The sequence below is a fragment of the Myxine glutinosa genome, chromosome 6, assembly GCF_964187855.1.
Source record: "Myxine glutinosa chromosome 6, kmMyxGlut1.1, whole genome shotgun sequence".
In the NCBI taxonomy this organism is placed as follows: domain Eukaryota; kingdom Metazoa; phylum Chordata; class Myxini; order Myxiniformes; family Myxinidae; genus Myxine; species Myxine glutinosa.
In genome coordinates this window covers 109121820-109146673 of record NC_136266.1, presented here as the reverse complement: position 1 = coordinate 109146673, position 24854 = coordinate 109121820, and the positions used below count along the sequence as shown (strand labels likewise).

Genomic DNA, 24854 nt, shown 5'->3' with positions numbered 1-24854 from the left:
GAGAGGGAGAGAGAGGGAGAGAGAGGGTGAGAGAGGGAGAGAGAGGGAGAGAGAGGGTGAGAGAGGGTGAGAGAGGGAGAGAGAGGGTGAGAGAGGGAGAGAGAGGGAGAGAGAGGGAGAGAGAGGGAGAGAGAGGGAGAGAGAGGGTGAGAGAGGGTGAGAGAGGGAGAGAGAGGGAGAGAGAGGGAGAGAGAGGGAGAGAGAGGGAGAGAGAGAGGGAGAGAGAGGGAGAGAGAGAGGGAGAGAGAGGGAGAGAGAGGGAGAGAGAGGGAGAGAGAGGGAGAGAGAGAGAAAGAAAGAGAGGGGGGGAGAGAGAGAGGGGGGGGGGGGGAGAGGGTGAGACGGACAGCAGAGAATGGAGGGGTGGGTAGCACAGTAAGGGTAGGGTGGGGTGGACAGGAAAGAAGGGCGAGGTGGACAGGAAAGAAGGGCGAGGTAGACTGGAAGGAAGGGTGAAGTGGACAGACAAAAACAGTAAGGTGGCCAGAAAGGAAGGGTGAAGTGGACAGACAAAAAGAGTAAAGTGGCCAGAAAGGAAGGGTGAAGTGGACATGCAAAAAAGGTAAGGTGGACAGGAAGGAAGCGTGAAGTGGACAGGCAAAAAGTAAGGTGGACAGGAAGGAAGCGTGAAGTGGACAGGCAAAAAAGGTAAGGTGGACAGGAAGGAAGGGTGAGGTGGACAGGCAAAAAAGGTAAGGTGGACAGGAAGGAAGGGTGAGGTGGACGTGGACAGGCAAAAAAGGTAAGGTGGACAGGAAGGAAGGGTGAGCTGGACAAGTAAAAAAGGTAAGGTGGACAGGAAGGAAGGGTGAGGTGGACAGGCAAAAAAGGTAAGGTGGACAGGAAGGAAGGGTGAGGTGGACAGGCAAAAAAGGTAAGGTGGACAGGAAGGAAGGGTGAGGTGGACAGGATGGAAGGGTGAGGTGAAGTGACGAGAGAGGAGAAGAAATGAGAAAGGGTGCACGTGATGTTTGCAAGAAGGAAATATTAAAGTGGGATAAAAGCTCAATATCCCATTTATGAAAAACTTCAAAAGCATAAATATGTTTATAAAGCAAGTGTGCAGCCTTTCCGTTTCTTCAATGTCTTGGTAAACAAAGCAAAACACACATTGATCTCGGACCAAATAAGCTGGAGCATGTCCGACCCAATAACGATTATTTCAGAAGCTAAATTCGATCTTTGCACATCTTTTGAAGTTGTTGACACAATTCCTTTATTCATTCATGACACCTAAACCTGTGAAATAACACCTGTGCTCTGGGACAGTTCAACCAAGGCCATGTACAGCAAAAGCCAACTGGCATAAAGATTAACATAAAGAGTCAACAATGTGCTGCGTATTTTCCGATGACCAAAATGTATTTTTCAAAAAGGTTCCGCAGCATCTCTTGAAGCAACACGTTGCTATTGTTTCTGCAGAGTCTCAGAGCTGGCTATCTTGATTAGTATTCAGAGCTGCTGTTGAACTTGGTTCTTGAGACATATTCCCCAAAGTAATGAAGAAATTTCACAGAAATCCAAATTCAGTCCAAAACGTGGGACGGACATGTCATCGATGAGTGATTGAAGGTCGAGATACAAATTGAAGGTAAAAAATGAAGCAAAGTGCTGACATGCATGAAAGAAACGGAATTCAGAACAACAAACCACATGGGACTGTCTGTCTGTTGTGCTGAAACTTGAGAACGAATTCACGGATTTCAATGAAACCAAAGATGGTGGATTCAGGGAACTTCCGGGAAGGTTTGTGACACAAAAATAAAGGAAGGAAGGTTTGTGTGTGGGTACATGGTACATGTATGTGGCACACATGGCGAAATTGCAAACGCCAACTTGCAACGCTGGTTATCCCTGCACGGAGGACAGGATCTCCCAGGAAACCTTTTGTGTTCTTGCCCCATAGATTAGCCATCACAGCAAAGATCAGTATTCCTGTCAGCGAAGAGACGGGTCTCATATGCTCGTACAATTAAACTGAGTTTGGCATTTAACAATTATTTTTTAAAACACATTCTAAAGGATATGAACCAAAATGAGCACAGACATTACCTCACGCAAATGGGAATGCCGGGTAGGCAAGCTCGCCTCTAGTCTGTGTTTGAAATCCTGAACCAGCTATAAAATATCATCCTGGTGTTTCAAATGCAGAACGAGGCATCAATGTGTGCGCCCTCCATCAGGTGGATGTGCAGCCGGGTGTCTAATCCGCTGGCATTAGTTGACGGACGGTAAAAGTCCCACGCTGTCCTCCGCAAAGAGAAGGAAAGTCACCGCCAGCACCCTAAATAAATTACAAATTCCTGCTCCAACCAAAAACAGGCATTGCATAATCGACATTGCCCTGGCCATACAAGAGCGACTGCAAAAACCTACAGACACGTGCTGCTAACAATCGAACGAATGAACCTCACCATTATATAAACAATGGCTTTGTTTCCAATGCAGATTTTGTGCGAGAAGAATCGGGACAAAGTACACAGTGACCTCTTAATACAAATCTGATGCCCCTTGTGTTTTTGCTTTTCCAAGAGCTTAGACTCGAGTGCAAAACAAAACCGGTTTCGTCAACAAGTCACGCATCACATCAACTGCTCGCAATATTTGTAAGCAAAGGATTACCTACTTTTGGTGAAAAACGACAAATAGGCAAACATACATATTAATGGTCATGACAGGCAATGGTGTGATCAACTGAGTAAGTGTGGGGAATTTTAAAAAAACAAACAAAAAAAACATAATTTGCATTGTGGGTAAAAAGAAAATCGTGAGATTTTAAACTAAAGCACTTTTAAGAGCTCTATAATTACAATGCATGCTTTGCAGTTGGAAAATGTTCTTTGGTGGAAAGTAATTGCTGCTGCTTTTACATAATATAAATGTCCATTTTAAAGAGATCTAATTTATTTTTATATTTGTACAAGATCTCAGGCTCGTAATCAAGCTGGCGCGCACACGCACACGCACACGAAGCAACAACCGCTGAGATTGGGGGCAGTGCGGTCACTTCCCGGGATACTCTGGGTACCAACGACGTCACAACAATGTCGCCGCCTTTCTCACCTCACTCAGCGGGACATTTCCTCAAGAGGAATTTCCTCCTACCCATGGATGCCAACCTATGGGGATCGCCTGTGCTTTTATCATTTTAAATACTGAACGTCAAGCAAGGAAGTAGCACACACGTACCATTTATAAAGTCTTTGGGAATGAGTCGACATGGCGTTTGAACCGCCGACCTCCCAGAGTCGCAGCGGGTGCTCTAACCATTACACCACCGAGTCTGGCAAACCACCGACATTGCACCACCAACACTTTATTAATATCACCATCTATAGCCGTGGTTCTTAACCTGGGTTCGACCGAACCCCAGGGGTTCAGTGAGCCAGTCTCAGGGGTTCGGCGGAGGTCCTCCGAAATGCATTGCAATTTGTTTATTTGTTTTTTTTAGTTTTGTATCAATTTTGAATCTATGTGTAATTACGCTTATTATTAATATTATTATTATTTTGCTATGTATGTTACGAACGAATGGAAATGTTATTTGTAATTGTATTCTCATCCCATTCATGGTTTCTCTGGTCTGTGTTTAAGATAAGTTGTTTCACACTGACTGTAGTAAGTTGAATCAATGAGCAACTTGCTAATTATTCTGTTGATGGTGCTTACTCGCTTACTTACTTACTGGATTTTGGACTTTGCAGGTGTTCAGAAATTCCAGTGAATAGCCTCGATTAGCTTGCCGTGTGCCGTGCGTCATTGGTCGCGCCTTACTTTGGAGTTACTGATTAATTGAAAAGTAAGTTGGAAATGTTTGTGGATATGCAGGGCGGGTTCAGAGTTATATTAAAGTCAAAAGTGGATGGTGATTATAAGATATGATTGAATTACTCAGAAAATTAGGTGGAGGTGACATAACTCCTATGGTCGCAATTCAAAACTAACAATTCGCAGTTTTCTATGTAATATTATAATGGGATTTGAGGTGACATAGAGTTGAGTAGATAATAAATCCCGTCATCGTAACTACAAGTTGTTTTCTTCGTTAAAATTTCTCAGTTTTCAGAGGGGTACTGATTATATTTAAGCATGTTCCTTTTTTAATTTTTGTCATATAATTATTTGCCCAAAATCAATTAAGATAAGCTTGTTACTTTTTTTTCTTTTTTTTGCAGTATGTCGAGCTAAAAAAGGAAGCGGTCGGAGGATTACGTGCGGTACGGGTTCACGTGTTTGACGGAACGGGATGGAAGTCAGTGTCCTCAATGCATGCTTTGCAATGTCAGGTTGAGCAACTCCAGCCGAGCACCAGCAAAACTACGGGAACACTTCAAAAAACTGCACGGCGAGGGGCAGTACAAAGACGCAACGCTGGATGAATTCAAATTGCAGAGAGTCCGATTCGACGCAAGTGCTACCTTGCCCACTCTTGGCTTCGTTCCAATTGACAAACCGATCCTCACCACGTCGTATGAAGTTGCGTACCTGATCGCAAAGCAGGGCAAACCGCACACCGTTGGCGAGACACTCATCAAACCGGCCGTGTTGAAGATGGCCAACATCATGCTGGGAAAAGCTGCTGAAAACAAGTTGTCTCTCGTTCCACTCTCAAATGACACCATCAGATGCAGAATCGACGACATGAGCGACGATATCTTCGCCCAGGTAGTTGCAGATTTAGTCGCGAGCCCGACGAAATTCAGCCTTCAACTCGACGAGACCACCGACGTTTCGAATTTGAGCGAGCTCATCTTATTTGTACGTTATGTAAAAGGAGACGAGATCAAGGAAGACTTTCTGTTCTGCAAGCCTCTCACAACAACGACGAAGGCAGCTGGCGTGAAGAAGCTTGTGGACGACTTCTTCAGAAGCAACGGCTTCTCGTGGAACATGGTGTCTGCAGTTTGCTCGGACGGAGCTCCAGCCATGCTGGGATGCAACTCTGGTTTTGGAGCGCTGGTGAAGGCCGATGCACCACACATCATCGTCATGCACTGCGTCCTGCACAGACACGCGCTGGCATCAAAAACCCTGCCTCCAAAACTGGCCAATGTTCAGAAAATCGTCGTTGAAACTGTGAATTACGTGCGAAGCCGTGCTCTGAATCATCGCATCTTCAAAGAGCTGTGCAATGAAATCGGCTCTGAATTCGAAGTCCTTCTCTACCACTCTAACGTTCGATGGTTATCACGAGGGAAGGTAGTGAGCCATGTTTTTGCCTTGCATGTAGAATGAACCCTATTTTTGTGAGAACACCAGCATTGCCATGCAACACACTTCCAAGAGTCAGAGTTCATCCTCGCCTTGGCGTACTTGGCTGACATCTTTGACGCACTCAATCATCTCAATTGCCAGATGCAGGGCGGTGGAGTAAATGTCATCGAATCTGAAGAAAAGCTGAGCGCTTTCCGAAAGAAGTTACCGTTGTGGAGGCGGCGAACAGAGAACGACAACTTCGCGAACTTTTCGCGACTGGACGAGTGCGTGAGCGGGATCGAAGATGAGTCTGAAGTTGGAGGCACTGCTGTACCGGGGGAGCTGAAGCAAGCGATTGCCACGCACTTGGATGAGCGGGGAAAGTCATTTGACGGCTACTTCCCCGACCAAGAGCAACACCCAGCATGGGTGCGGCAGCCGTTTACTTTCGACGTTGCAACAGCAGATGTCAACGACCAATACCTCAACGACCTCATCGAACTTCAGCAGAGCCAGACTCAACAACAACTCTTCGGCACAACAATGCTCCCAACATTTTGGTGCCGCCAAATGGAAGGGTATCCTCACATCGCTAAAATTGCCCTTGAGATCCTCATGCCGTTCGTTACAACGTATCTCTGCGAGCATGCGTTTTCGAAACTGGTGGACATTAAAACAAAGAAAAGGAGCAGGCTGGCATGCGAAAATGATTTGAGGGTGGCCCTTGCCAAAACAAAACCACGCATTTCCCAGATCGCCTCACGAAAAGAAGAACAGAAAACGCATTAAGATGCAATTCTTCTCAATTTTTTTTGTCAAATTTGAGGGGTTCCGCGAGTGTTCGGTGGGTTTCGTTAGGGTTCGGCACCTTTAAAAAGGTTAAGAATCACTGATCTATAGTGAGCTGTGCTTTTCAAGCACAGCTAAGGACAGCTCCAGTAATTTTACTAACATTTACCAATATTCTACCATTCTCAAGTACGTAATATATTTATGACCTCCCCCAACCTGGTTACATTTTGGTGAAGTTAAGCAACATGTAGATTCCCAAACATATTTTTATCAAGTAGAGTTTTGAACAATAAATAACCGCTACAGACAGCAAAGAAGTGATGCTGCTGGATAGACTGACGTTGTGCTGGAGCTTACCTGGACCTGGCGTGTTGTGGGGAAGGCGTATTGGATATTTGCCGATGGGTAACGGCCTTGCTCGGCAGAGAAGCCTGGCTGGCCTGTGGGATAGGCCAAGCCCGACATTACGACAGGCGACAGCCAGCGCCAGCAGCCCCACACATCCTCCACTTGAGTCAATGCTGGAAGCAAATGAGGAAATAAAAGATGGGTCAATAGCTAACATGAGATTGCATCGTTTTTGCAGCAAAGTTGCAGGAATTTTGATTTTAAAATGTCCTCAAGTTAAATGTCATGAAAAGCGTACTGTATGCCTGTTACACTGCAAAACGTGTGTTCCTGAATGATCTCCTTGATGTGCACCCACTCACGTCCAATGTCATTACATTAATGATATGGGGTGACAATCCAAAATACTGTGCCATGCTCCACACTTCATTTAACCTTATATTCCAGGCAGTTACAAACTGTGCACGCCTGGTAGCTGCAATGACGGATCTCTTCGCCAGAGGAATTTTTGTGAAGGGATTGGAAAAATGCTTTAAAGCAACAGCTTTTGACGTAACACGCAATAATCACTGTGTGCAGAAATAAATAATGTTTACGTTTCCAATCCACAACCTTGTTGCACCACAGCAACCACAGCTGCACCACAGCACGTCAACAATGCCAGAAAGGTATATTTGAGGAAAGCAAGAATTGCAGTTTTAAGGCATTGCAATATAGAGTGTACCTATGATGCTGGGTATACTATACACTGGGTGGAGTGTGAGAGTCATTTATAAATCGTTCAGGATGCCAGTCACAACTTGCTTACTCTTTGTTAAAAGACACCGTGGGATTTTAACGACCAACAATTATTATTTTTTGCTGTTGTTTTGTACGGAAAAGCCCGTCAAAATGACAGGTGCACAAAACCTAACACAACACAGAGCATTACAACACACACAAAGTTATGGAATACGTCCGATGAAATATTTGTAAGAAGGGAATGGGAAATGGGACCAGGTCGATACGGGATTCCAAACACGAACAGATCAAAACGTTAGGCGCGATTTATTTGATGTGCTTTAGCCATTAATGCGAATTGCACAAACATACGGTAAATATAAGTACAGCCTCAATTGCTCGCGAAATGAAGAAAAAATAACGTGGGCGGTGTATAAGCACAACCTCATTCGCTTCCGAAATAATTTAGAAACTAGAACCGTACTCTTTTACATTGCGACGTAGACCGATATGCGCCTACCCACATTATTACATCATTATACATACTTATACCAAGTTTGATTTAAATCACGTCAGCTGTTCTCAAATATTACATTTTTCCCTGACATGACCTCTGACCTTTAACCTCTTGACCCCATAATCTAATCAGTTTATCTTTGCATCACATCATTATACATACTTTTGCCAAGTTTATGATCTGGTCGGACAACCGGAAGTTCAACCCAAAAACATAATGCCTCCAGCAACTTTGTCTGTTAATGTTCCAGAATGATCTGAGCCCAACATCTATATATATATTCTCCGTAGGTGATTCGGTCTGTCTGTCTGTCTGTCTGTGAAACGTCTGTCTGGGAGAGTGGTTACACCCGGTCTGGGAGGGGCTTCAAAAACAAATATCCACCATTTTGTTGTCTCACATCACTTTGAGGCCTATTTTGTTTGGACCGCGGTGTCTTGCTCTCTCTCACAGTTTTATTTCAACTCTAATTCGATATCTCATTTCATTTTTCACAGTCGCTAACATGGTTTTAGACTCGGTTGAAAAAAAACGGGAATAAAACTCGATGAAAGTTACCGTTTATAGAACAAAATGCATTTTCAAAGGCCTATAACATAAAGACCATTGAGACCGACGGCTTTATCTAGAATCGTAGATCTTCACTCAGTTCTGTAAGTATAATTTACCTCACGGATGTCGGGATTCCTCGACATAACTTTATTTAGTGTTATAAACAGCATTAGTGACTGTTTAAAAAGCTAATCATACGTATTTGTGGTTTATAATATTTTTCATTCTGGTAGAGATCCTTGCTCCCACGAAAACGCCATAATAAGCTATTATATTTATAAACGTTGACTCGATGTTTGTTCAAGGAGGAAAAACACCTTGTGGAGGTTGGATACTAATGGTATTAATATTGTTTTGTAATAGCATTCATATTATGCTATTATCGTTAGTTTTGTTATTTGAAGCGGCCTTGCTACCCCTCCCTCTTCCTCAAAGGTATGGATCTCAAACATCCGGGGCCTTCACTCAAACCTGATTGATCTCGCCATACAGGTTGCTTCTGACAAACCAGATGTAATCTGCTAAACATAAACTTTCCTCCAAGATGTCTCTGATTCCTTAATATCTCTTCCTGGTTACTCCCTCCTCCATCCGGTATGATAGACCTGAACCTCGTCCTGGTGGTGGGGTTGCTATCTTTATCAAAAACTATTTTCCTCACTCTCCTTGCACTGCCCTCTCACCACCCCACCTCCAGAAGTACCTCTGGCTACGGCTTCCTCTACGCACCCACCTTTTGTTCAAATGTGTTATGTACCGTCCTCCAAAAAGTGATGACTCCATTTACATCTCTGTCTGACAACATGGATCAACTTCAATCCACTCATCCCAACTCTCTCTTCCTCATATGTGGTGACTTCAACTGTCATCATGCCAGCTGGCTGGGTGTGGGTTCCTCTCACACCAGCCATGGCATCTCAGCAAAGGACTTCTGCGACTCACTGGGACTGACACAATCTGTTAGTTTCTCGATCCAGATCTCAGTCAAAGGAGTATCTTCTCTTCCAGACTTGGTTATGACTAACTTCCCTGCAAATGTCTGCTGCTCTTCTTCTGATCATGTGCTTGTTAAAGTGGACATCTCCCTGGCCATTCTCAGAGAGCCTCCTCAGCGCCGAGGAGTCTGGCATTTCACTCAGGCTGACTGGCACGGTCTTCATGCAGCCATCAATCATCTGGACTGGTCTCCCATCTCTACTGCCTCTGACATCAACTCTTCCTGGGAATTCTTCCAAAGTAAACTGCTCTCTCTCATGCACAGATTTATCCCATCTCGTCTTCAGTTGTCATACCCTTCCTCCCGTCCATGCTACACTGAAGCTTGTGGTGAGGCAGTTGCCATGAAGCAACTTGCCTTCACCTCATGGAAGGCTAATCCAACTGAAGGTTCCTTTCACAAAGCTCGAAACAAGTGTGTGTCTACGCTCAGGAGCACCATGAAACAACATCTCTCTACTCTCAAGACTGAACTCTCAAACCTGTCTCCCTCCTCCAAATCCTGGTGGCATCTGGTCAAATCTGTTTCTGGGGTTTGTTCCTCTTCCATCCCCTCCCTTACCTCAAATGGCTACACAGCTGACACTGCACGTGAAAAAGCCAAATGCCTCAACTCTGTGTTTGCCTCAAAATATTGTGTCCCGAACCCATCTCTCTCTGTACCCACCTTTCGCATTCGAACCCAGCTGCTCCTGGACTCTATGTCCTTCTCTGCTGACAAGGTGGAGAAGTTTCTGTCAATCCTTGACTCTGATTCTGCAACTGGACCAGATGGCATCAGCCCATGGGTCCTAAAATCCTGCTCTGCTGCTCCATCTCACCCTCTCTCTGTTCTGTTCGCCCTCTCTTTTGCTCAAGGTCATCTACCATCTGCTTGGAAATCAGCCAACATTACCGCTTTACACATAAAAGGTGCAAAAACAGATCCTTGCAACTACAGACCAATCAGCCTGCTCCCAACAATCAGCAAGGTCATGGAATCAGTCATCGTTTCTGACATCAAATCCTTCCTCTTCTCCAATGGCTTGATCTCGGATCATCAGTTTAGATTCAGACCATGTCATTCTTCTCTGCACATGCTGCTTCTGCTGTCTCAACAATGGATGGAGGTCCTTAATGCCAAACAGTAAATCAGAGGTGTCTCCCTTGACGTATCACGTGCCTTCGATACGGTCTGGCACCCCGCTCTGCTCACAAAACTCTCCTCCTATGGTATCCATGGAAATCTCCATGCATGTGTTACGTGCTCCTCCCCGACCCCCTGGTCACGCTGTACCTCCGAGCCCCGAGAGGAGTCACGGCAGAAAAATGTGTTATTCTGTATGTCAAAGATCAATGGTGAAGCCACACCAATTGTTACCAACAAGCAAATATTGTATTAAGATCACACAAGAACAACAGTACAACAATAATAGTAATCAAAAGTACAATCAATATCTCCTCTGATGGTACCATCAGTTTCGTAATATATAACTCACTGTGCTCCAAAAGAGTGAAACAAGAACATTCCCAATGTCTCTTTCCCGGCTTTAAACCAAAGTTGATTCCGCTTTCAAGCCAAAGTCGATCCCGGCTTCAAGCTAAAGTTGATCCGCTCCAGCGATCGACAGAACGATGTCCAATCGAGACCAGAATCCCGTTCGGATGACAGTCACCGTCACGCGGCCAAAGCTGCACAAAGGCGCCCTCAAGGCGACTGGGAAATCCAAAGGCGCCCTCCAGGCGACTGGGAAATCACACCTTCGGGTATGGACGTTTCATGGCTCACAGTCGGCGAACCTCAGATTTACCTTCAAAATCCACGTTGCACACACACACACCAGATAAATGTCTGAATGCGGTGAAAACGGCTGACGAAGCAAAGGAACCTTGCTCGACGCGCAAAGCGCGCGAGTCAAAATGGCCGATGGCCCGTACTCGAGACGTAACGGCGCGACGATGATACTCTTCGGAATCGATCGCAAAACCTGACACACAGGTTAATCTGTTACAGCGGTAACAACTCTGTCGCAGGAATCCCTTTCCTGGGAAACCCAAAGTTCGCTAGTGACCTCCGTTCGTCAACATTTGCTCCAGAACTCGAAGCGACTAGGCTTCTTCTCCAACTTCACTCGCTCCGCCTTCTTTTCTCCTCTTCCTCTTCTTCGTCGTCCGGTTCCGGTTTTATTTAAAACATTAACTTTTTTAACTTTTGAAAATAGAAATATCTATTTCCTTTAAATGACAACAATAATAGTACATGGAATCAAAAATGTTTACACTGGATGAAAACCACAACAACGGAAGTGACGAATCCGTAACACATGGCTTGCGGACTTCCTCTGTGGTCGGAGTCAACGTGTGGCCCTGAATGGGCCACATCTCCACATGAATCTCCACATCCACATGAATGGGCCAATTTATCTCATCTCCCCTTCTTGTTCAGGCTGGAGTTCCCCAAGGCAGTGTTCTGGGCCCTGTGCTTTTTCTGGTCTTCATCAATGATCTCTCCGACTCTCTGGAAAATACTCTCTATCTCTTGGCTGATGACTCCACTCTCTGCCGCTCCATACCTCATCCCTCAGATCGGCAGTCTGCAGCCTACTCACTCTCTGCAGACCAGGACAAAATTGCAGACTGGTCAAGCAAGTGGAACATGTCTTTCAATCCTGACAAATCTCACACTCTTACGATGTCTCACCGAAAAGACCGACTGGACAACCCTCCCATCTACTTTCTGAACAATCCTCTCCAAGAAGTTCTGTCACGCAAGCTTTTGGGTCTCACAATCTGCCATGATCTTTCCTGGGAAAACCACATTTCCATGCTGGCCTCCAAAGGCAGTCGCCGACTGGGCATCCTCCATCATGCGAAGTCCTTCCTTGGCAGACCTGAGCTCCTCACCACATACAAGGCTTTCATCCGCAGCTCAATGGAATACTGTTCTCCCCTCTGGGCTGGTGCTTCTTCCTCACACCTAGCTCGGCTTCACGCTGTCGAAACCAAAGCTTTCAGAATCATTGGAATCTTCTGCGATGAAGTTAACTCCAAGGGCCTTTCACTCACTCACCGCAGGCAGGTTGGTAGTCTTTCTGTGTTCTACCGACTCCTCTCCGGCCTAGCTCCCCCAGCTCTGTCTGTGCTCTGTTCCCCAAAATATTCCTACAGGTCGCACTGATCTGCCTGCAACCCTCTTATGGTTAAACTGACAAAAATCAAGACTCTCTATTCACTTCCACTCTTTCATTCCTCTTTTCTCCCGCCTCTGGAACAAACCCCCTCACTCTCTTCAATCCCACTCCTCCCTCCAGGTCTTTAAAACAGCTGTTCACCACCATCTCTTATCTTCCCCCATCCAAAACCTTGATCTTTTCTATCCCCGCTAATTTCACCCCAATTCCACTTTTTTGAAATACCGACTTCTTTCCTGGAAGTCCTTGCAGTGTCCACATGTTTTATACCTCTCCCATCCCCCCCCCCCCCTTCCCATGCCTCCTCCCCCCAAGCCCTCTCCCTCCCATAGATCTTCCGATGTCCCTGCTCTCAAATGTTGCACTTGTGTGTTTCCCTCTCTCTCCCCATCTTGTCTCCTGCTCCCTTTATCATATGTTTTATGTGTCAGTTTGTCTTTTTGTGATTAATGTTAGCTCTTACACGAGCATCGATCTTGTATTAAAAATATATATATCTCACATGTTATGTCGTACATGGTCTGTCTGATCCTTTTAATGACCTGATCTAACATTTTATAATATCATGTATGTTTTGATGCTCTCATTGACCTGATCTAACATGTTATAATGTCATGCACGGTCTGATCCTTTCAATGACCTCATGAAACATCTAATAATGTCCATGTATTTGCTGATGCCTTCAATGACCTGATCTAACATGTTATAATGTCATGTATGCTCTGATCCGTTTAATGACCTGATCTAACACGTTGTCTGTCTGATCCTTACAATGACCTGATCTAACATGTTATAATATCATGCATGTTCTGATCTTTTAAATGACCTGATCTAACATGTTATAATACGCATGGTCTGATCCTTTCAATGACCTGATCTAACATTTTATAATATCATGCATGTTTTGATGCTCTTATTGCCATGATCTAACATGTTATAATGTCATGCATGGTCTGATCCTTTCAATGACCTCATGAAACATCTAATAATGTCATGCATGTTCTGATCCATTCAATGACCTGATCTAACATGTTATAACATCATGCAGGTTCTGATCTTTTCAATGACCTGATCTAACATGTTATATTATGCATGGTCTGATCCTTTCAATGACCTGATCTAACATGTTATATCATGCATGGTCTGATCCTTTCAATGACCTCATGAAACATCTAATAATGTCATGCATGTTCTGATCCATTCAATGACCTGATCGAACATGTGGTCTGTCTGATTCTTTCAATGACTGATCTAACATGTTATGATATCATGCAGGTTTTGATGCTCTCATGGACCTGCTCTAACATGTTATAATATCATGCATGTTTTAATGCCCATTGACCTAATCTAACATGTTAGTGTCATGCATGGTCTGATCCTTTCAATGACCTGATCCAACATGTTATAATGTCATGCATGTTCTGATCCTTTAAATGACCTCATCTAACATCTAATGATGTCATGCATGTGCTGATCCTTTCAATGACCTGATCTAACATGTTATAATGTCATGCACGTTCTGATCAAACATATGTCATGCATCGTCTGATCATTTCAATGACCTGATCAAACATGTTATAATATGATGCATGTTCTATTCCCTTCAATGACCTGCTGTAACATATGTCATGCCTGTTCTGATCCTTTGAATGACCTGATTTAACATGTTAAAATGTCATGCACGGTCTGATCCTTTGAATGACCTGATATAACGTGTTGTAATATCATGCATGTTCTGATCTTTTCAATGACCTGATCTAGCGTATTAAAATATGCATGTTCTGATCCTTTCAATTACCTTATCAAACACGTTATGATATCATGCATGGTATGATCCTTTCAATGAGCTGATCTAGTATGTTATAATGTCATGCATGGTCTGATCCTTTCATTGACCTCATCTAACAAGTTATAATGTCATACATGGTCTGATCCTTTCAATGACCAGATCCAACATGTTATAATATCATGCATGTTCTGATCTTTTCAATGACCTGATCTAACATGTTATAATATGCAGGGTCTGATCCTTTCAATGACCTGATCTAACATGTTATATCATGCATGGTCTGATCCTTTCAATGACCTCATGAAACATCTAATAATGTCATGCATGTTCTGATCCATTCAATGACCTGATCTAACATGTGGTCTGTCTAATCCTTCCAATGACCTGATCTAACATGTTATGATATCATGCATGTTTTGATACTCTCATTGACCTGCTCTAACATGTTATGATATCATGCATGTTTCATGCCCATTGACCTAATCTAACATGTTATAATGTCAAGCATGGTCTGATCCTTTAAATGACCTCATCTAACATATAATAATGTCATGCATGTGCTGATCCTTTCAATGACCTGATCTAACATGTTATAATGTCATGCACGTTCTGATCCTTTCAATGACCTCATCTATCATGTTATAATAATCATTTATGTTCCGATCTAACATATGTCATGCATCGTCTGATCATTTCAATGACCGGATATAACATGTTATAATATGATGCATGTTCTATACCCTTCAATTACCTGCTGTAACATATGGCATGCATGTTCTGATCCTTTGAATGACCTGATTTAACATGTTAAAATGTCATACACGGTCTGATCCTTTGAATGACCTGATATAACGTGTTGTAATATCATGCATGTTCTGATCCTTTCAATGACGTGATCTAACGTATTAAAATATGCATGTTCTGATCCTTTCAATGACCTTTTCAAACATGTTATTATATCATGCACGGTATGATCCTTTCAATGAGCTGATCTAGCATGTTATAATGTCATGCATGCTCTGATCCTTTCAATGACCTCATCTAACAAGTTGTAATGTCATGCATGTTCTGATCCTTTCAATAACCTGATATAACATGTTATAATATCATGCATGTTCTGATCCTTTCAATGACCTGATTCAACATGTTATAATGTCATGCATGTTCTGATCCTTTCAATGACCTGATCTAACTTATTGGAAAAGTAATAATAATTGGAAATAATAAAAAGTATGATAACATGACTCCCGTAGTGAGCGGATGTACTTGTATATAAAATGAGCACACACAGCAAAATTTCTTGAATATGAAATATTTTTCATCGATTGCTCATTCCCAGACAAAATTAAATGAAAAATCAACAATACAAACAATGTGAAATACAGTAACAACATATCAAGCAGTTTTGAAAGAGTCAAACCACTCAAGGAAAAAGGCAAAGTTGGCCAGAATGTGAAGAAATATATGGTTTTATTTTGTGTATAATAAATTGATTTTATTGAAGTGAAGTGTATTGCCTGTGAGATTCAGATACAACACAGTGTGCATTGCATTAAAACAACTTACACTAATCATACTGAACTTTAAAAAATGCAATACACAATGTGTTGTATTACCAACTCCATGACGGGGACGTACCTCACTTGGTGCCATGTAGCCCTAAAAAGGGCCGTTTGTGTTCAACAGCAGGAGCTGGTGCGTTGGCATGGCAACCGGAGCTCCAAAGCAAAGGACCAGTTTTGAACTTGGCTGTTCAACACAGGTTTATTTACTTATTCTTTCGTATGCAACACATGGTTGCTGGTAGCATCATTTGCTGGGAGTGCAGCTCTACCACTGATATAATGCCCACTGTAAGTTAGAGCAGGAATTTTAATTTATTCAGGATGCTGGCGACAGCTCGCCTACTCTTTGTGAAGGACCCATGGATATTTAGCGTCCACCAACTAATGCTGTCAAACGGCATGCCAAGTTTAACGTCCATCCAAGGGGACAGCACACACATTGATGCCTTCAGGTAATAAAAAGAAGGAATATTCAGTCAGTAGGCCTTCACTTGTGAACAAGAACCTCAGGATACAGCAACAAAATGCTAACGAAGTACCAGGCTATGCTTCTCCAATTTAATAAACCATTCTAGTGAGACATTTGTCTTCTGTCCATTCAGTTATTCGTTCAATTTTCAGGAACACACACAGTAACACACACACACACACACACACACACACACACACACACACACACACACACACACACACACACACACACACACACATATATATATACACACACAACACACACAACACATCACACACACACACACACACACACACACACACACACACACACACACACACACACACACACACACACACACAATAACACACACACACAATAACACACACACAATAACACAAAAACACAATAACACACACACACACACACACACACACACACACACAATAACACACACACACACAATAACACACACACAATAACACACACACAGTAACAGTAACAGTAACACACACACACACACACACACACACACACACACACACACAGTAACACACACACAGTAACAGTGTTTGCAGCCTTGCCAATGGAAAGTCACTCATGTCTCTCTTTGTCTGCGTTCATCACGATTTGTACACCGTAGATGGCAAATGCCGGCATTTTGCTTCAAAGTACAATATCTTCAGCAATTCAATCAGTTTTAAATCGGACTATTGTAAAACCAATGAAATCAAACAGAAGATCAGCAACAGCTTTCCACTTGTGTTGACACATTGAGTGCGTGTATTGGGGGAACCAATATGGCCGATAGTACACTTCCGGTGGTGCCAAAATAGATCGACGATTCAGTATTGAACCTCAAATCCAGTTAGTATAGAGATCAGCGGCTGCAGCCTATCGGCATTTGATGATGCTTTTGATCTTTTTCACAACAACAACAACATGCATTTTAAGGCCATTTTCCCTGCTAGAGCGGGGGTTAGCCTTGCGGTCCCCACTCCCCATGACAATCTTCTCCATTTTGCCCCATTTTCTGCATCTCTCCTTGTTAACCCCCTTGCCCGCATTTCTTCTTCCACCATCTTTAGCCAAGTCTTTCTCGGTCTTCCCCGTCCTCTACTTCCTTCTGCATTCATTTCCATCACTCTTCTCAACCAGTCACTTTCATCCTTCCTCAACACATGACCAAACCATCTCAACCTGTTCCTCTTCACAGCATCAATCACAGGCTCTATTCCCATCATATTTCGCAATTCATCATTTGTCTTCCTCTCTCTCAACGATACTCTGCACATCCACCGAACCATTCGCATTTCCACCCTTTCCAGCCTTCGTTGCTGCTCTACGTTCATTACCCATGTCTCGCTCCCATAAATCATAACACTTCTCACACATGCAGCATACACCTTTCCCTTCAGCTTCAACGACACTCCCCTCCTCATCGGCACGCCACTCAGTTCCCGAAACTTCTTCCATGCACATCTCACTCCAGCAACCGTTGCCGAGTCTGATCCACCTTCTCCATTCAGCATGTCTCCGAGGTAGCAAAATGTTTTCACACCTTTCAGCTTCACGCCGTCTCCAAGATCCAACTCAACATTTCCTCCATCTGCAGCTCCCTCTGTGCACACCTTACATTTGAATGTAGCTGCCACACTGGTTAATGACCCTCTCAGACCACTACATTTTTGATGTGCATTTTCCACTAGTGTTGACACATTGAGTGCGTGTATTGGGGGAACCAATAAGGCTGATAGTACACTTCCGGTGGTGCCAAAATAGATCCACGATTCAGTATTGAACCTCCAATCCAGTTAGTATCAAGATCAGCGGCTGTAGCCTATCGGCATTTGATGATGATTTTGATCTTTTTCACATTGAAGAGAAAACTTGTAGGGAAGGCATGGCAATTGTGAATACTAGGGCATGCCCGTACTATATCTATATCTAAAATTATATCCCCCCCCTCTATTTACATGAAATGGTTTGGTCCAAAGCGAACGGCTTGCGAGTGGTGACAATCCCCCCCCTCTATTTACATGCAATGGTTTGGTCCAAAGCGAACGGCTTCCGGAGTTTGGTAAAGAAATCGCCATCGCGTGCACAAACGCGCAGGAAAGCGAATGAATCGCAAATTCGTTTTTATTAGTTGTAAAACATAGTTTAACGCCAACATAGTTTGCAAACGTGAAATAAATGAATACGCTCTCAAATGTGCCATCCGAGGCAGAGTGTGCCCGCCACGTTCGGCACACGCGATAGTTCGCTGCTCTCTGATTGGTTGAATCGTTTTTTGGACATAGCTCGGTAAGTAATTGTCCGATTAATATGAAAACTTGAAAAGGCACATCCTCGGGTCCCCAGCAATATACCTGGCAAGTTAAAAGTATATCGGACCCGTGGTTGTCGAGAAACAGCGGTCACAGACAAACGTACAGACAGAGATTACTGGAATTATAGATAGACTAGGGCATGCCCGTACTATATATATGCCCGTACTATATATCTATCTAAAATTATATCCCCCCCCCCCCCCCTCTATTTACATGAAATGGTTTGGTCCATTCGCAACGCCAAAGCGAACGGCGAACGGCTTGCGAGTACAGTGACAATCCCCCCCCTCTATTTACATGAAATGGTTTCGTCCATTCGCAACGACCACAGAACCCCCCCCCCCCTCTATTTACATGGAATGGTTTGGTCCATTCGCAACGCCGGCACACGCGATCGTTCGCTGCTCTCTGATTGGTTGAATCGTTTTTTGGACATAGCTCGGTAAGTAATTGTCCGATTAATATGAAACCTTGAAAAGGCACATCCTCGGGTCCCCAGCAATATACCTGGCAAGTTAAAAGTATATCGGACCCGTGGTTGTCGAGAAACAGCGGTCACAGACAAACAAACGTACAGACAGAGATTACTGGAATTATAGATAGATATCACTTCTGGATATGTCTTGGGCCTAACCCCTCACTCCCCCCCCCCCCCACCCCTCACTCCCCCCCCCCCACCCCTCACTCCCCCACCCACCCACCCACCCCTCACTCCCCCACCCAACCACCCCTCACTCCCCCACCCAACCACCCCTCACTCCCCCACCCTTGTGAAATAAATGTTAGCTCTTTCACGAGCCTCGATTCAGTATACCAAAAAAAAAAAAAAAAAAAAAAAACAGCGAAACTGCAGCTGTACTTGTTTTTTTTTCAGGGGTGGAGTCAGATTTCAATTGTGAGTTGATTCAGGCCAGCTGTCCAACCAATGGTTTTAATGAAACAGAAATACACAATGAGGTTTGGCTAATCTTTAAAAATAAAGCTGAGTTTGTGTCTGTGGGTGGTACATATGCGCTGCACATTTTACAGGCCACGCCCTTCCTCCTCCTGCGTCACAAACACCTCCCAATGGGCCGTAAATCGGCACCATTTTTTCTCTCCACGTAGCTCTTTGTCTTCATAGGCCTCTGGTGTACATTTGAAGAATGAACAATGCGTCTTCAATCATTAAATAAAGGTACCGTTTTGAGGATGCAATTGATTGCATCTCATGCAGAGGAAACGAGGTAATGCATGTTTTATTTGGCGTGATCGCGGCTGCAGTGTAACATACACCGCCAATAGAAGGTACCGTAAGTTTTCACAATTCAAAGGAAAGAAAATAGTGGTCTTTAATTAAAAACAAGACCGAAAGTCGAACAGCGGCATAGCCGGGCTTGTATAATATTATAAACCACAAGCACATATGATTAGCTTTTTTAACAGTCGCTAATGCTGTTTAGAACATTAAACAAAGAAATTTGGAGGAATCCTGACATCCGTGGGGTAAGTTTTACTTACAGAACTGAGGGAAGATCTACTGTAATTGATATACCCCACAAGGATTGGGTTAATAACATGCTATAAAAAAAACCGAGGCGAATTCCTTACTTCTGTGGTTGTTAGTACCGTACACCGCTTATATCATTGATTAATGAACCATACACCGCTTCAATCCATTAACTTTGTATTCACAACATTGGGATTAAAGTGTTATGGTCATATTTACTATATTATTATTACTATTACGAAAACGATACTACTGAAACGATACATTACTGTATTAAGAAACCTGGGCTTCATTTGTCCGAAACGGCCCGAAGGTGAGGCATGAAGCCTAAGGCCTATACATACCGTTTTGTTGGAAGAGACGTAACGCCGATGCTTTCGATATTTCATGGTCATTTTAACAATCGGTTTGTTTGTGTTTTACACAGAATGAAAAACGTAACATGCAGTACAAACGCATGGCGATTGTGAAATGTGACAGGTTCGACGATATGTTCGGCTGAACAAAATTGGAATTAAAATGCCGGAGTGTGGAGAGTCAGTCAACGTCCCGCTGTAATGACATCAGACGTAATCACATCACCCTGTCATGTGACCAGATCCTCAACTCTGATTGGTATACGTTTGAGGGGGCATACATAAAGACGGAAAACTCGACGGCTTTGCGCTATGGGCTATGCCGTAAAAAAAAAAACACTTGGTTTTCGTCTGACTTTTCAAACTGTATTTCACATGAGTATGGACATGTAATTCACATATGTGAAGTAAAACCAAAATTGGCTTGGAAGTGAAATGTCTCATGTGTATTTAATAAATTAGTCAGGAGGCCGGGGAAATTCCCGAGAATTTTTTTTTTACTTCTTCTTTTACAAGGTATGTTCACGTATATTTTAGAGAAGTTATGTCCACGTACACTTTGAAATGTACACTTACTTTAATGTTTTATGAAATGTACACGTCCACTTTCGTCCACTCAACATCAGCGGGTTTGTCTCAACTCTTGAGTTAATGTCCATTTAAAAAAGTAGAAACCACATTGAAGACTGGACAAGGTATGTTTTGATTACACTGAAAATAGTCATGATTAAGTTAAAATCTTTATTTAAAAAAAAAAAAAAAAAAAAACTCTCCTTTTGTCGGCGTTTTGTACGTAAAGTATACTGTCGAGATGTCCAGCGATGTGTTCAGTTACCAAGCAGCTCGCTAGCTCTTGCCAAGCCAGCCATTCCTTATCAACCATTTTGTTTGAGTGCCAGCTTGAGTGCTTAAGGCGCTTGGTTTCCATGGTGATATGGCGGCTCGGTACTCCATGTGGACATCCCAGGAGCAGGATCCCCACGCAACCAGGAAAATGGGGAAAACCCGGGAAATTTTAAATAAACCCAAACCAGCATAGCCTCAACCCACCATCTAATAAAATTTGTCCGATGTCTGTGTCTGTTTGTTCATGTTTTTTTGCAAAGACCACTGGGCCAACAACTACCAAATTTGACTCAAAGACCAAGTCAGACCCAGAGATTGTCCGAAGGGTATTTTCCTCCACCACCTCAGCTTTTAAAGACCCACTAAGACCTTCTTTGACATGCTTTTTACATGCTTGATAGATTAGATTACATGCTTGAGAGAAGACTTTTTACATGCTTGAGAGATTAGACCCCTTAAGACCCCTGAAAACCCTAAACACCCTTAAGTAAGACCCTTTAAAACCCTGAATACCCCAAAGACCCATAAGACCCCAAAGATCCCTAAGACACATAAAGATCCTTAAAGACCCCTAAGCCTTTTAGGACCCTGAATACCACTCAGACCCCAACGACCCTTAAAACCTCAAGACCATTTAAGACCTTGAAAACCCTTCAAGACCTCGGAGACCTGTAAGACCCCGAAGATCCCTGAAGACCTCTTTACCTGCCAGAATCGCCTCACCTCACAATTTACCCCCCCCCCCCCTCTCTCTCTCTCTCTCTCTCCCTCCCACCCCTCTCTCTCTCTCCCTCCCACCCCTCTCTGTCTCTCCCGCCTCCCCTCCCATTTGCCCCACTCCTCTGCCTCCCCACCTCTTCTTCTCTCATCCCTCATTCCTCCTCTCCTCTCCCTCACCCCTTCCCCTCCCCTTCCCTTCCCTCCTCTCTCTTCCCGCTTCTTTCTCCCCCATCCTCTCTTAATATTCCCATCAGCGAAGCGACCCTACCCTGCCCGGCAATGCTCGGTACCTCTGCTAATTTATATATTGATATATGTGCAAAGACGCTGCAGGAGGCTAGGAGCAGTACTTTCAGCAATCATTTTTTAATCAGAGGATGTCTTATGACTTATTTGTCTGCTACTACTGCTGATGCTGCTACTACAACAATAACTTCAAAGCCCCCAATTATTTCTCCCTACTTGTGGGGTCAGCCAGAGATTGATGTTGGCAAAAGTCCTTCACAAACCGGCTGGCCAGGCTTGATCTTAGACTGAAAGCGATTTTGTCAGGAATTTGGTAATTTGTTCAAGGTGCCAGAGATAACTCAACTACTCTTAGCGAAAGGTAGTGGGATCTCATATCCACCAGTGCTAGGATAACGCATCTATGGTCATTCCGAGGGATAGCACACACATCGATGCTCCACCCTGCATGCACCAGGAGAACACCAGGATGACAGTTTATAGCTGGGTCGAGATTCCAACACAGGCTAGACAGCTCCGAGGTGAGTCGAGTCCACATAATTTGAAGCCACCCTGCTAGCTAAAACAGTGTGTGTTCAACGTGGATTTACTCACTTTAAATTGTTAAAATCATTGATTAAATTAAACGTGGTGGGAGAGGACAAACTTCACATACGTGGTCCATACTGTTGAGTGATTTTCCATTAGAATCTCACAACTGAAGTAATTAACATGATGGGCAGACCTACAGGCCACATTACAAAGGCAAGACAATTGCACCGACAACCTGTGTGGAAAGGACATCGAGGCCATGGATACCGCCCTTTTCAGGGCCAAACATGCCAAAATGATGCCCTTCACTGCGTATTATGCAGTTAATGGTGGAAGATTAGTCTTGTGCCAAATGCCAATTTCTCCAAGCTGACAGAAAGTCATGCTTTTGATGTCCTTCCAAAACAGGAAGCACAACTGGAGAGTGAAGACCATATAATTGAAGATCCCAGGTTACAACCTATTAGCTAGACATCAGCACTCAAAACATAGTCTTTCTACCAATGTGAAGAAGGACTTAAAAGGCTCAACTCAGGTTCTGTAAGAATTTAGTGAATATTCAATCACTATGAAGGTCTTTATTCTGACAATTGTCAATGTCTACAAGCCAGCAAACAGAGACTCGCCAAGCCCAACACTTCAATCATCAAGCTAGCCAATAGTTTTCATCAGCAATTTTAACAGTCATAAACATAATACATCTTGGGCTATCATACCAATAACTGGAACTCAACTGACAACATGGGCAACTACAGAAGACAAGCTCCTGCAATATGATGTCAAATAGGCTCGTACCTCTTTTTTACAGCACGCTGGAAAAAAGCCTGAACCCAGACATGTGCTTCATGTCAAAATATGCAAACAGTTTCCCTTTACCATCATCGAGAATGGTCCTTCAAACCTTCCCCAATAGCCAACACCGGCTAATAGTTGTCCATGCAGTTTTTAAAATTCCAGTTTTGAGATAAACCCCCAAACCTCGGAGGAATTTCCAAATGACCAACTGGACTTGTTTCAAAGCATATATTGAAAACTAGAGCAATGCGACTGCGTCGCCAATATGCCTCCGCGTAGTCCCTGCCTGTGACAATGGGTAGATGCCATCGTTCACTGTCCTAAAAATAAACTAGTTTCATTTAAATCCCTTCAGCTGTTCTCAAGTATCACATTTTTACCAGACATGACAGTTTTCACATCGATCGGTGAAGCGGTTTCAGAGAAGGAGCTTTTTATTTTTTTTTTAAATATCGGCTTTCAAGTTAATATGGCTGCCAAACCATGTGACGTATGACATCAAAAATGTACGCTCTGCATATGTATGGGTAGGGGATCATGTTTATGAAGTTTCGTGTTGATCAGATAAGGTTCGATTTTCTATCCAAGATGGCTGCCAAACCACATTACCTATGACGAGATCGCTTTCAAACTATATGCAGCAATGGTGTTCAATGACATTTGTAAAATTTCGCATTGATAGGGTAAGTGGTTTTAGAGATATAATGATTTAATATTTTCCTTCAATCCAATATGGCTGCCACACCTGTGACCAATGATGTTTTCGCGATCAACTGTTGATCATCATGCCGAGTCCATGGCACAGGTAAAGTTTCAGGTCGATCGATTCGGTGGTTTGGGAGATGATGTTTTTTCAGGTTTGAGGTTAAATCCAATATGGCTGCCAAAGCATTCCCCCCCCCCCCCACCCCCCACCTTTCCATGCCTCCTCCCCCCAAGCCCTCTCCCTCCCACGAATCTTCCGTTGTCCCTGTTCTCTGCTGTTGTACTTGTGCGCTTCCCTCTCTCTCCCCATCTTGTCTCCCGCTCCATTTATTGTATGTTTTGTGTGTCCGTTTATATTTTTTTGTCATTGATGTTAGCTCTTACACAAGCCTTGATCTTGTATAGAAAAAACAAACAACAAAAAAAAAAAACATGTGACTTATGATGTCATAAATTTAATATTTCAATATAAATGGGTCATAGATAATGTGCATGCAATTTCAGATTTTTAGGACGAGCAACAGTACCCGCCCTATGGGCGGGGCTTCAATTGGGAAGCCCAAATGAAAAGGTAAAATATCAGAAATTGAAGGCTTTTATATTTTAAACGATTCATATAAACATCCGTTGAATCATATCACACGCAAATCATCAAAATCTAAACAGTACATGGCTAAACAGTACATGGACGATCACGTACCACGTACGTCTCGCGTCTCGCTCGCTCTCATGTTGTC

The 24854-nt window shown here is 43.4% G+C and overlaps 1 protein-coding gene across 11 annotated transcripts in view; it reads right to left on the bottom strand.

Moving 5' to 3' along the window:
• The window catches only part of NCOR1 (nuclear receptor corepressor 1), a 376183-nt gene that overhangs the window by 253836 nt on the left and 97493 nt on the right, over positions 1-24854 (bottom strand). For all 11 annotated transcript variants that reach the window (XM_078780340.1, XM_078780342.1, XM_078780346.1 and 8 more), the window contains exon 2: positions 6346-6509. In XM_078780340.1, the coding sequence (XP_078636466.1) occupies positions 6346-6453 (108 nt within the window). In that variant the 5' untranslated portion in view covers positions 6454-6509. The remainder of the gene's footprint in view (positions 1-6345; positions 6510-24854) is intronic.